General features: G+C 34.6%; 3 protein-coding genes across 3 annotated transcripts; 1 reads left to right on the top strand and 2 right to left on the bottom strand.

The window, feature by feature from the left end:
• Positions 1-249: 249 nt before the first annotated feature.
• On the bottom strand, positions 250-4,268 carry LOC148958262 (heme transporter hrg1-B-like). Its single transcript, XM_089113202.1, has 2 exons — positions 3,926-4,268; positions 250-404 (listed from the first exon to the last, which is right to left on the bottom strand). The coding sequence occupies exons 1-2, from the start codon at positions 4,239-4,241 to the stop codon at positions 259-261; spliced, it is 462 nt and encodes a 153-aa protein (XP_088969328.1). The 5' UTR covers positions 4,242-4,268; the 3' UTR covers positions 250-258.
• Positions 4,269-5,534: 1,266 nt separating this feature from the next.
• Positions 5,535-9,598, top strand: LOC135682536 (uncharacterized). Its single transcript, XM_065197468.2, has 4 exons — positions 5,535-5,712; positions 6,738-6,839; positions 7,724-7,819; positions 8,946-9,598. Exons 1-4 carry the CDS (start codon positions 5,563-5,565, stop codon positions 9,045-9,047), a joined length of 450 nt encoding a protein of 149 aa, XP_065053540.2. The 5' UTR covers positions 5,535-5,562; the 3' UTR covers positions 9,048-9,598.
• Positions 9,599-9,761: 163 nt separating this feature from the next.
• On the bottom strand, positions 9,762-13,686 carry LOC135682535 (synaptosomal-associated protein 47). The gene is made up of 3 exons (XM_065197467.2): positions 13,313-13,686; positions 11,778-12,412; positions 9,762-10,617 (listed from the first exon to the last, which is right to left on the bottom strand). Exons 1-3 carry the CDS (start codon positions 13,636-13,638, stop codon positions 10,349-10,351), a joined length of 1,230 nt encoding a protein of 409 aa, XP_065053539.2. The 5' UTR covers positions 13,639-13,686; the 3' UTR covers positions 9,762-10,348.
• Positions 13,687-14,047: the final 361 nt, after the last annotated feature.

Raw genomic sequence — 14,047 nt, 5'->3', positions numbered from 1 at the left:
ACTTTAGAGGACAATGGTCTTTCGTTCTAAAACAATGGGAAATGTGACATCATCTTATTAAAACAATAGGCTTGCCCCCCCCCCCAATATTTGATCAAGTGTCCGCCCATGCTGGCAACCCCTCTCGCTCTAAGTGAAGTAAGTTCTGTCATAGTAGGAACTTGAACCTAAGACACTCAGATTGGCAGTTCTATCCATACCCACAACTTGGCTGATTGAGAATTATAAATGGAAATGTTGACAATATACCTTTCATTTTTAAGCTTGAATAGAACCAAAGATGCCAGATCTTTCTTTTGCGACTTCATTTTTGTAATTTTTGCCATGGAAAAACAAAAACATTCCCCATTTGAACATCATGAATCCCCAAATGGTTACAATGAAAGAGCCAGTTACTTTTATACCTATAGGAGATAAACAATTTTTCACTTATCAAAATGCTACCTTGATGACATCAAAAAGTAAGCAAACAATAAACTCTAAAGGCTACAAAATGATTTAAAAAAATTAAGAAATTGGTCCCAGAAAAAAGTCTATGGAAGCATCTGGCTTTACAAAGGTCACAAATTCAGAACTTCAGAAATAGTTTGACTGAAATGATAAACGGTTTTTTTGCAAGTTCTATTTCTAGGTCAAATCAGACTTGCAACAAAATGGTTGTCATTCAATTGACTGATTTATTGATATCGAGATAATATTGTGGGGGAGATGAGCCATCATTAGCCTGAATGACTGTTAGCTTTTCAAAATGAATACAATAGTTTTGATCAAGTGCTGTGAAAAGCCATTAGGTGACAACTTTACCTTCCCCATGCACATGCCTATATGTTAAACTTTTTCATTGGTTCAGACAAATGGAAAGAAAAATAGCCATTAACAATAGGAATTTAGACTCATCTCCCAACAAAAGAAAGTTTGCTTTAAAGGTCATATGAAACAAAATTTTTTAATGACCAATTTACACAATTTGATGGCGCTGATTGAGAAAATCTTGGTTAAATTTTCGAAAGATACCTGTGAGACACCAAAATTTCAACTTTAAAACTCAGAATTGGAGACTAAACGTGATAACAGGGTCTGCAGCGAGAGGACAGGAAGTGAGGTAATAGGTTTGACATGCCCTGGGCCTTCAACCTTGGAAGCCGTAGTAAACATATTGAAAACAAGCAACTGCTGATATGTTGTCCGACAGGTAGCCATATAGTAATATTGATTTGGATCAGCCTTCGAAGAAATTAAATGAGCGTAAGGAAGCATTGGCTGAATTTGGTGGGACTTTTAGCTTTACTAGCACAGAACACCGGCATCCTCCAAAGAAGAATCATCAATCCCCGTCGAACGGCGAGGGAGAGGACTATCCTGAGAATGAAGATTGCATCTGACCAACACAGCTTGGAATTTGGTTTGAGTGACTTGCCTTGAATCAACGGTAAGTTAAATTCTTTATTTTTCTGTTCCTTTATCTTTACAATTTATAGTATTTCAAGGCAGAAACTCACTGACACGAGCCTGGCCTACTTGCCTAAAGCAAACGGTAGAGGTAGACTAGCCTGATTAACAGACCTTATTGTAGGCTTTCACTCACAGTGCTTTCACTAGATTAGCGAACTCTATTTCAGTGAATTGGTAAAGAAAAGGGAAAGGCCGAATCGAGATTATATTTTTCTATCACAGGTGCTCGTGTGCAAAGTGCTTGACATAATCACTTATCAGCCCAGGGAGTAGTGCTGCTTCCGAGAAAGAAACGTGATGTAGGACAAGCTCACATCTGATGGTTCAAAAAACAGACATGAATAACTGTGTAACAGAATACAGCCCCTTCAAGGCTCTTTTTCACAAAGATGTTCTCCTCCTTGCTGGCTCATATTTTAAGGACAAGACTCAAAGGCAGTACTAGCTGCTCTCACTTACCTGTGCAATTAAAACAACACTTGCTGTTGAACTAGGAGCCGGACCCAGGGGCAGCCCAATGCTTGGAATCCAACCTAAACTACATTTAACATGGACTTGAAATCCAAATAATTTTCTTTATGTACTTGAGATTTGTATTCCTAAAGCATTTTTAAATTTTCTCAATGAATTACCATGTCACAACTACAATTCAATTGTCCTAACACAATAATTTTGCTGCACAATGCAAATAGTTTTCTAGAACAATATTGTTTCCCTGCTTTGTAATTGTCATGGCCTTTTTTCCCGAGCTCTATACTGAACTCATTTGCAACTGGTTTATAGAAAACCTGTTGAAACCTTGAATCAAGTACACCTGTTTAAAAAAAAGCATAACTGATTTTGGAAAAAAAATTCCCCAGAGGCTGAGATCAAGTGCCCCGGTCTAAAAATAGCTCAAGGGGTACTTAAAAAAGGGCAGCATCTTATACTATTCACCTTATCAAACCATGTACTTGTACCTTGAATCGACTACACCTGTCTAAAAAAAATCAAGGGGTAGTTTTTGAGTTTGGGACTACATCCTATAATTTTCACTGTATCAAACCATGTACTTTCCCCATGTTTCATGCTTTTAGCGTGTATTGCGGCTGATTTATTGAAAAGCCTCTTCAAAGCCCTTATAAAGTACCCCAGTCTAAATATAGCTCGAGGTATCATTTTCCAGCTGGAGCCTGCATCTTATCCTTTTCGGAGCATCACAGTTGAGTATGTGCTTTCACCAATTTTTCATGTTTATATCTTGTTTTGCAACTGATTTATGGAAAAACCCTTTCAAAGTCCTTGAAGCAAGTACCCCTCTCTACAAATAGCTCAAGGGGCATTTTTCAGTTATTTCCTGCATCCTAACTTTTTCAGCGTATCAAAATATGTACTTTCACAAAGTTTCATGCTTTTATCGTGTTTTAAGACTGATTTATAGAAAGACTCCCTCAAAGGCTTGGAATCGAGTACCCCTGTCTAAAAATAGCACAAGGAGACATTTTCCAGATTAGTTCAGCATACTATCTTTTTCAGCGTATCAAACTTTGTATTTTGACAAAGTTTCATGATTTTATCTTGTTTTGCAAGGCTTTTCTATTAACATCATTTACAAGGGTTCCAATTGTTATGGAAGGAGCGTGTCAAACTTATAACGTTACAGCACCGATTTGACTGCGTTCGAATGGCATCACTTTTGAACGTCCCTTTTTCTTGCTTTCGGGCGCCATATCTAGATTAGTTCAAGTCGTAGAAAGAAACAGAAAATGGCATCTTTACAAGCAAAAAAAGTTCTACAAAATATGTGAAAATCGTTTTTCGCTTCATATGACCTTTAAGTTGATGTCTAGTGGTTTCTACATGCATAAGTGAGGCACTTTTTAAAAACAACCAGAATTTTCCAAAGGGAAAGATTCAAGCTAGAGAGAGGTTCAAGAACCTATAGCAAAACCCTAGCAAGGGCACAATGTCAGTTTGGCCTCATCAATATTGACAGAATTGATCATCAATCATGGTTGCTTGGCTAGTTCTTCCACAAGCACACTGGAAAACAGAGCTCCAAAGTGATAATGCCACAAATCTCTACTTTAAGAAATTTTAAATTTGTACCAAATAACCTGAAAGAGCCTTATCAAATACTCTGAGTATGCCATAATAGAAAATGAGTTACAAATTGGCTGTTATCCGCTTATTAAATCAAGGTTATTTGGTCTTGATTCTAAAACCAAGAACCAGGCCAAAAGTTTTGAAAACAACAGCATTCCGATAGAAAATTTATTTCAGTTAATTTACCAAAAATTTAAGTTGATATTGCACTTGCTAGGGTATTCGATGATTTTCTTTCAGGTCAAAAAGCAATGGCGGACACTTCGATACGTATAACTTATTTATTTTGCGCATCTTGCGAATCATAGCCTTCGTCTGAATCAATCAACTCGGTCATTTAATGGTGTATCAACTGAGCACAAAGACATTTTTGACAAAATTCACAAACCTGTTTCTTTCTCTATTATTCCTTTAACTAGATACCCAATAAACACACCAAAGCCAGTCATGAATCCAAGAACACCCATTATCATAAAGCCATGAAAGGTTGTTGGCTTAATTTTGGCGTCATCATCATACCGAACTGCTACGTGCATTGCTAAGGTCAAGCCTGCAAGAAGGCCTGAAAAACCACCCCAGGCAGCGACATGAAAATTCTTGTAAGCTGTCATGAAACATATCAATATGGAGAGACCAATTAGAAACCCTAATGCTGATGAAATGGTTGGTACCCAGAATCTCCATCCTGTTTTTCTGTAGGCCATTTTGTTTATGAGGAATATGCGCAGGCGCGATTTTTATTGAATTCCCAGAATTCTCTTGAACAGAAACCAGTGGAGCCGACAAAGAATATCAACAATACATACAGAAAAAGATATCATGGGCTCCGACGTAGGTTGGAAAGTGGGGGGGGGGGAGCAAGGGAGATTTTAACAATCATAACAAAATAATTTTAAAAAAATTTATCACTTTGCAAAAAAGTGGGGGGGGGGGGCATGGCCGGAGGCCCTGGATATAAGTAGACTGTAGACTAAAAGGTTACGCTCCTTTTTTTATAAGAACAATTTTATAAGAACACGAGACTCAAAACTGGTCAAAAGTTAAGAACAAATTAAGAACAAGCTGAGGCTGAGCTTCCGCAAAATGCAATTTTGAACAACCTTTTTCTCAAAATTGAGGATTTTTAGCGATGTGTGGGTTCAAATTTGTCAGCAAATTAAGGCTTTCTCACTCATTTTGTTGGCAAATGAGGCCTGAACACCTCCTTAGAGCGAAAAAGCTAGCAATAGCACTGCTTACACCCTCTTAATTTAAGAACAAATTAAGAACAGTCCAGCCTCATATTTTCGAAAAAATTAAGAACAGTCAGCCTGAAATTAAATTTACTGGTTCTTATAAAAAAAGAGTGTATAAGTCATGTTACAGAGTACAAATACCAACAGAGGAACAAATTAATTGCAAGCAAGGGTTTACTAAGGAGGAGCCCCCTCAATAGGTAAACTGGGCTCCCGTGGTCCGTGGACTTCATAATTTTATGGTGTACAACAAAGAAAAATAATAACAAAGAAAATAATATAAAACAAAGAGAAAAAATAAGTTGGCATAAATGTGCATGGGTTTGTTGCCTTGCCTGTGTTTGAACCAGCGAATGACTTATAAACAACCATTGGCGACGAGATTGATAATTTACTGGCCAATATCCGGCGTGAGATCTAAATGGATTTCACCCTGGATAGTCTTACTTTCATTATTGTTTAACAACGAACTAATTAATGAACTGGTTTAGCTCAAAACAGAAAACTTTACACAACTAAGAAAAATTTAATTTCATGCTTATCTCTCCTCTCTCGAAGGAAGTTTCACATAAAATTAACTGAGCAATAAATAATGAGTCGATTATAGAAATTAAATTTCATGCTTTACAACAATAAGCAAATAAATAATATCATAAAAAATCATTTGCCAAAGCCTGGTTTTTCTCTCCAGGCGGTTGGGATAAAAAAACCACATTTTTGAATTAGATTGTGCCGCCTCGATGTTGAAACTCATTCCGAGGCTATTCGAGAAGATGTACTTCGGCCTAATATGTTGAAAGCTTCCACACGGTCACTTTTAACACGTGCGTCTTTTTATTCAGAATTGAAAAAAAATATTCGAACTATGAAGCTTCTTACCCACAACATGCTTACTTCTAACATCAAGGGAGTAAAGAATGGCTTTCCGCTTGGTATAGAGGTGAGTGCTCGCTCGTTTTGCTTTATAATGTTTAACATAACATTTGAAGTGAAAAATTTTATCAATCAACTTTAAATTCACTTGATAAACTTCATCATTAAAAACAGAATTCAAAATATTTTGAAAATAAGATATGCAAAGTTTATATCTGGCTTGAATTTCATTAAAATCACTGGCTTCCTAAAACCTCTGTTGTCTCCCTAATATTTCCAAAAATAGAAGACCGCTTCTCTTTCTCTAGAGAGCTCTCGTAGAGCTAGACTCTACCACCCAATGAGCCACAACCTCCAGAATTAACCAAGCCAAACCAAGGAAACTAAATACAGCTTTGATATCCTGTTTACTCCTAAAAGCTACTATATTGTCACTGCACAACAGGCCTTTCTTTCTAGAGGTTAATTAACTTGTATGCTAAGGTGCATTTCATGTAAAACCGCACATTGAAATCAGTCATGAATTTACTCCAATCACATCACATTGTCTGTGCCAAAGTAGATGAAATTCTATGCTATTGGGTATAATTTCAATTTATGCTGCTGTGCATAGACAAGATTCATAGCTTATTGCAGATCTTTGGCTTAATTAAGTACATGGCATGCACACTGGATCATTAGGTCTGGAAAGCTGAAATTACTCAAATGAATCTTTTTCTGGGGCCATAAAAATTTCAAAATTTGCAGAGAACTATGGGTGCTGTGCACCATCAATTTGGTAAAGTTTTATCAATATTTTTATAAGGCATGGCCACTTTGTGTAGATGAGTGAATATATTATTGTTATGGCTACATGAAAGCCAATTTATTTTGTTGACTCAACAAATTGTCATTTTGGCTTTGCCTACCTAAGAATCTTCAGGGATAAGCAAAATTTTATAGCCCTATGAGCAGTTGAGGTCCACACTATTGTTCCAAGGTTCCTATTGTGGGATTAAAAGGTTGCTCTTAGGTGCACAAAATAAATACTTTTAATACTGGCTTTTACATAGATGTTGTTTCTGAAACCTTATTTCAAATTAATTTCATTAGGCAACAAATATAGAAGTTAAAGATGTTGATTTCAATCCAGAGTTTGTTTCAAGAATGATACCAAGACTTGAATGGAAAGCTCTAGTTGAGACAGCTCAAAAAGTAAGTACATTTGATCAAAGGTAGGAATGATGTCACTTATGAGGCTGTACAACCTAGGTTGTTGGAAATTTATTCTGATAATTCATTAGAAATTACTTTAATATTCTGCAGAAAACCAACACATTTACTGCATGTCCACTAGGCTAGATTACAAAAATACCTGGTTGAAAAGGATTTTAATTACTGCTGCTCAGGATGATCTAGATAAAAAAACATTCAAAAATATACTTGCAATAATTCAATAATTAATCAATAACACATTTCTAGACTCTCCTGTGCTTTCTAAGGGCATGTTTACATTAGCAAATTTATCGCACCCTTAAGCCCATAATCTGCCAGGTGGGATGAAATCATTGAATGTTTACATGCAAATTTTATCCCACCTTCCAGCTGTATATGGAGAAAATCATCCCACCTTCTAGCCTGTGTGCTGACAAGTGGGACAAAATTTAATCACGTTTGTATGAACATTTCATCCAATCTTCCATTTTCAACCCACCTTCCAGTGTTTATATGGAAAAAATTTGTCCCACCTCAGTGAGATCCCACCTCTCATGTAGTGCGATCTAACTTAACCAGGCTGGCCTGTTTTCCATATAAACGCAAAACAGAAAACGCAAAGGATTCTTTAAAGGGTGGGATCTCAGCTCACAGGTTGGAAGGTGGGATGATTTTCTCGATACAAACAGGCCCTAAGGCTAGTTAAATTTGGACCTAATAATATTAATAGAATGGATTTTTGCAGTTCTAACATTGTTTTTAAATGCTTCTTAATTTCTGTTGCTAATAGTCCTAAAGAACCATGAATTATCCAGGAAACTCATATAAAATAATGTAAAAAGAAGTAATTTTTGTTCCTACTGTAATCCTTTCTATTCCTATAGCTTGGTCATGGTGAAGATCTGCCAACAGAAAATATAACTGATGATCAAAAAAGTGATGAGGAATTCCTGCGGAAAGTTCACCATATTCTTTTAGAAGTAGGTATTCTGCCAATGATTATTAATTTTTTGGATCTTTATTCTTCGAAATCATCCAAAATTATTTCATAGCTATTGTTTAGACCATATAATTAGGGTTTAATCGGTAATCAAAAAGCAAAAAGAAACTTAATTTTGATACTGCATTACTTTGCCAAATCAGGTCTCCTCCATAAAACTTGGCCCTGCAATGAATTTTTTTAAATAAATATTATGCAGGCCTCGCCCTGAAAGCATTTGATCGAGCATTTGCCTAAAGCGCACCTAAAAATAGCCATGAAAACAATTTAATGAGCACCTTGAAATGTTAAACGAAATTGCCCAGCAGCGAAATATTGTTTGAGATTAATGTTGATAAAACTTTAACAATCTTTCCAAATCAACTGAAATGTTTTGGTTTATAAGATTTATACAAGAGTTTATACCACTTATATTTTGATGACTAGATTTTGCATTCGGTTCCTTTTAAGGCCATGTCTATAAGAAAACATTTTTTAATGAAAACGTTATTTTCCATGCATAGAAAATACATAGAATGCATAGAAATGTATAGAAACAATTTGAGAGTTAATCATTTAACAACGTAATGATATTTGGAAATGAATCATTTTCATTTGGACGCAAAGTTTTTAATACCTTTTCATTAAGAAAAAACTCAGATTTTTGCAAATGGAAATTTTTTGAAATGGAGCACCTTGAGTTTCTTAGGAGCTTGTTTTATGAAGCACCTTCATTTTGCTTATTGCAAGGCCTGATTATGATCATTTTCTTGTACCCAAATTAGAACATCAATTTATTAGCAACCTCATAATTTTCCTTTATAAACACAATTGTAGAAAAGTTTCAGACTCAATTACACTGACATTCGACTTTATATTGTTTGCCTTTATTATTAAAATGTCATTATCTACAGCATCCTAAAATTTATTTTTGAAGTTTACCAGAAATAATTTACATTAAACTAATCTTATTTACTATGAACATATTATTGCGGCAAGTTATGTGTATTGTATCTCACAAAATAGAAACAAAGGTTGTTGTATTTAAATATGTTTTCAACATTCATTCAATGTTTTACTATTCAGTTAAAAGATTGATGATTATGAAATTTTTAATTTTTACCCAGGTTGAAATAATGGAAGGAAACCTTATATGTCCAGAAACTGGGAGGAAGTTTCCAGTTAGCAAAGGCATACCAAACATGCTGTTAAATGAAGATGAAGTGTAGATATATTTACCTTGACATTCGTTTTGGAATTTTATTAGCTAAATGTGAAAGTTGTCTTCTGTACATTAAAAAGAATAAGACAGTTTTACATTGCTTGCCCAGTTGTGGTATAAAGAAATAAAGTAATGTTTTGGAGGTTGGTCAGTACAAATTTTATTAATGTACCTAGGAATTATTTAAAAATGCTGTTGATAAGATCTTTGAGTGAAAGATAGAGTATTTAGCGTTGAATGACCTTTAAGGATAATTGTTTCTGCTAATAAGTATTGCCACTACGAAATTATCTCAAAGTTGATACAAAAGAAGCTTCAATTTTAGCTTTAAACAATAAGATCTTTAACTAGATTAGAAGATTTGCTAAAGACAGCGTTTTTAGCATATTTTTCATTCATTTATTTGAAGTGGCATAGGAGAAGAACATATTTTGTTGTTTATTATTTTAAATAGATCATTGTATGTGGTTTTGAATTGGAAAATGTGCAAGCTCAACATTAAACAAGACTTTTCTTTGTATTGGTCATTACCTATAAATTTATTACTAATCTGGTTAATTTTGGTTTGTTTTACTAGTTTTCTCAAGTTGTTATCTTAAGTTCTCACAGCCTCAAATAATAGTACCCTAGTTTTCCAGAGTTTATACCATGCTAAGATTTGATTGTAACCTAAATTGCAACTACACTTTTTATTTGAGAATTTTATAAAATGCAAAATCGATGATGAAGTAGAATATTATAAACAAATTATTATACACAATACAATTTATATTGCAACATTTATCATGTAAATAAAAGTGATATAACTTCAAACAATGAACTCCTAATTTATATGATAGCTATAATTTTGGCAAAAACTTAGTAAAGAGCTTTTGAGTTGCCCCCTTTTCTTTGGTGGAGATTATTGCAAGGTGATTTGAATTTACTGATACTGACATAATAGATAGAAAAATTGAAAGTCAAAGTCAACAGTAGTAGAATGAATTAAAATGTGTTAGACGAAAGAATCTAATTTCTATTATTCAATATTTTTGTGTGAAACCTGCAACAGTATCTGGAATCTGGATTGCAGACTTAATTAACAATCAAATTGTGGAGAGTGAACTTCTTGTCAGACACTTCTTGTCTGAATTACCTTAAGCAATAAACTGGTGTATTGAGAGCTTTATATACAACTCTTCTCTGCCTTTCCTGTGCACAGATACCTGAAAGACCCTCTAATGACATGGAAATAATTTTTAAAATACTGGATTTTACCAGATTTTTTCTACTTACTAATTTTAATCAACCCAGAGACCACCTGTGCAGTTATTTTCTAAGCATGGATCTGATTACTTGATTATCCTTCTTTACTTTTGCATCAGCCTTTTCCAGAGCAAAGCCCAATTTGTCAAGCTGCTCATCTTGAACATCTTGTTCACACTTGATATCTAGAGCCATTTCCTTTATACTTTTGATAACACCACTGAGTTCATTTGCTTCTGATTCACTTAGAACTTTCTGCTGTTTCTGTTTTTGGTTCTGACCTTGTTTAGCTGTCTCAGAAGTTCCACTATATTTTCCCTTTATTGAATCGTCTACAGAAATTAAATAGGAATGCAATTGAATCAATCATACAAAACATTTGATAAAAGAAACAGCTGCTGTACTGCATTTCATCATTATTTTTCAGGTTTCATTACAACATAAGGTAAGCTGTAAAATGTGTATGTAGATTCATAGATACAAAAATAAGATGAAGAATGCAATTATTTTACTTTGTGTAGAGTATTTGACAATTTTTGTGCTCTTTTAGAAACCTGGTACACAAAATACCAGAGTTGAGAACCTATTCAAGATCTTACAGGCTAAAAAGATCTATCTATTTTAGACTACATTAACAAGTACCCTATTTCCTTTAATTTTTGAAACTTTTCTTACTTGAATGATTGAGAAAAGTGGACATAAATTACATCTCATGCAACCCAAAAACATTTCTTCTTTAGGAACCTAAACCTAACATTATTGCAAGATACGCATTGAATAAGATCCTGCCTGGGGATAATAGAAAAAATTGGTTCTTATATCACTGGTTTCTACTGTAATAAACACCTTCTTTTTAGATCTCTATTTACTGATCCCAACCATTCTAATCCAGTCTTGATACTGAAAGGATACTAATGTCGATCTGAGCTGGTCACAGGTGTGCAAAATCTTACCTATCTCTGGGAATTTTTGGTCAGCAATGCAATTGTAGGAAATAGGTTTGCAAAATAAATTCTATGGCGTCAGGAATCAATATAGCCTGGTCAGGGATGCCAGAGAAGAGGGAAATAGGGTCAACTGTCCCTATTTCTTTTTTGATAGGAGGGTTAGGAGGGGCAAGAGGGTCCAGAGTGCCCTTTCATTAAGGTGCCCTTTCATTAACGTGCCCTTAAAACCAGTCAATTGCAATAACCAGAGAGATTCTTACGAAATTCTGATTGTAGTGCTTAAATTCATGACATCTTTTCTCAAAAGTTGTAAAATAAATCCTTATTCCAAAAGTTAGCCAATTTTCAAGATACCTACAGAAAATTGAAATAAAACAGCACTTGGTAGAAGGAATAAGTAGAAGGTGGGATTTAACTTTCAATTGCCTTTTTACTAAAGCCTGCCTCCTTGCCCCTTGATCGTTCTGGCATTCCTAAGTCTGGTCTACCTGACTAAAACCCAGGCACACTGTGGGAAAATTGAAAATTTTGTTGTAAGATCCTACCAAAGAGCTGCTCTCTTTTACTGGAAGAAGAAGCCAAATAACTTTCTGCATCACCATCTTCCTTGTCTTCATTTCCATCATCCTCTTCATCACTTGAAAATTGAGGTTTTTCATATGAGAGCTTTTTCTTATAAAGTCTTTCGAGATAGTGCAGAAGATTTGGGAGTTCTGTTGAAACAACATGTGCTTTTATGTCAGGCTTGCCTATCTGTCTCTGGACAAATGTCACTTCAAATGGAGAATGTACCAGTGTATTTTCAATATCATTAGAGCAAAATGAGAAAAGCTCTTTATCTTTGAGGCTATAAATGTTTATTGAATTACTCGCCAGGATAATTTTTGAAGGAATATGGCTCTCTTGCTGTGTTTTTGCTGCAAGAATGGAAAACTCTTGACCACTTATGACAGATTGTTTTTTATGTTGTATTTTCCAGTACCCAAACCAGGATTCCATATCATTCACTATGTTTTCCCCAACCTCCAGATCTGAATGTAGCATGTCCATCTTTTTAACTGCATCTCTTAATTGTTCACCTTGAGAATGCAAGGTTATTGCAGAAGACATCAGGGTTGTTTGTGAGTCATAGGCTATTTCAAGTAGCTCATTTTTTGTGTGGTTTCCTTTGCTTATTTCCCTAAAAGATAAAATTTCATAGTTAAAATTTTTATACTGAGAAATAAGACTACCATTTAAATAAACTGTTTTAAGATCTGCTGTAAGACTGCCACCTTCATTGTTTTTACTAAGATATATTATGGACAATATGTTTGAAAATATTAGCAACATTTGCATGAAAAGATGTTTTGGTGTCCTACAAGATTCCATTTTAGTTCCCCTCTTTTTCAACCTTTAGATGAATCATCCAATAGAAAGAATTTGAAAGCAGTGACTCAATATGCAGATAATATGCAAATGGGACCGAATCTATGAATTGTGCATATCATCAAACACACTAAACTCTGCCAACAAATTAAGAGATACGCTTACTAAATCTGAAAAATTGTCTAGCAATTAAATTTGTGCTGCTAACCCTATGCAGTCAAAGTTTTTTCTAATGTACATCCTTATGCCTGCACAATTGGCGTATACTTAATAACATCTAGTGCCTTTTAAAATCAGAAATAAACCCACATCCACTTATAATTTATCCATAACCATTTATTCAGTCTGATCAAATGACTTACAAGCTCAAGCTTTTTAAGGAAAACTTTTAGTCCTAATAAAATCAAGAACTTTACAGCCTTAAAACTAAGAAAACAATTCCATTCCACCATTGCATAATAGGCAGTTTTTGTTTTCTAACAAGATAAATAGATATCCTCCAACACATTATTCTTTGATTATTCTTGCTTGTAAAAAGAGAAAGATTTTCCAAATGAAATGTGATAAGACTATGGAAAATGGGGTGAAAAATTTTCATCGGGATACAAATAAGGAAAATCGAAGAAAATTATTATTCTTGTTAAAAATCCTTTCGTTTAACAGGGCCTTAACGAAAACTGCAAGTTTAAATTCAGAGCACGTAATTGTTTACCTCCGGGGATTATCCAGTGAGCCGAGCAGCGAAGACCTCCTAAAATGCTCTATAATGTTGATTACATCATAAACATTTTGCAATGATGAAAACCAATGATGGTATAAACCCTTTTCCGTTACAACAACTGCATTAAAAAGCAGATAAGTGGCTCTCTTTTTCACCTCGGTCACATTTCGTAGATCAATGGAAAGTGGCTGCATGGCTAGCTTCCCGGCATCACATTTAAATCGAATAAACTTTTGATGTAGTTTAACATTGCCATAAAGCCATTTACCATCATTTTGATTGTAATACGAACATTTCCATTCAAATATATGTGGCATTTTCAGGCAAAAGTTTTTTCAGGCAAGATAAACACAAATGTTGTATACCTAGCCTCGATACGAAAAAGAGGCATGTGGTCTGCGTTCTTGTAAACCCGAGGGCTTATCAAATTCTTAGGTTACAGATGGGGAGAGTTAAAAGAGCGGGCTCTTTAGAGAGGGGCTTATTAAACAATTCAATGTAGAGATTTTAGCAGCATTTGCGTATTTTATGCTGTTTTGAACATGAAAAACAACTCTGCTTAATCATGAAAAATAACTACAGATTCTAAAGTCATATAAGGTGTTAGTCATCCTTAAAAAGTATTGGCCAGTGAAAATGTTTTCATCTTCATCAGTATCATGAGGTCTTTCAAAAAAGTTGAAATTTTAATAAACTTTTCACTGCCTCATTCTAGCCTTGACGAAA

Source organism: Rhopilema esculentum, chromosome 16 (genome assembly GCF_057945365.1).
Source record: "Rhopilema esculentum isolate cy_ngs chromosome 16, ASM5794536v1, whole genome shotgun sequence".
NCBI classification, from domain to species: domain Eukaryota; kingdom Metazoa; phylum Cnidaria; class Scyphozoa; order Rhizostomeae; family Rhizostomatidae; genus Rhopilema; species Rhopilema esculentum.
Note: the sequence above shows the minus strand (reverse complement) of the source record. Positions and strands in the feature narration are given on the sequence as shown.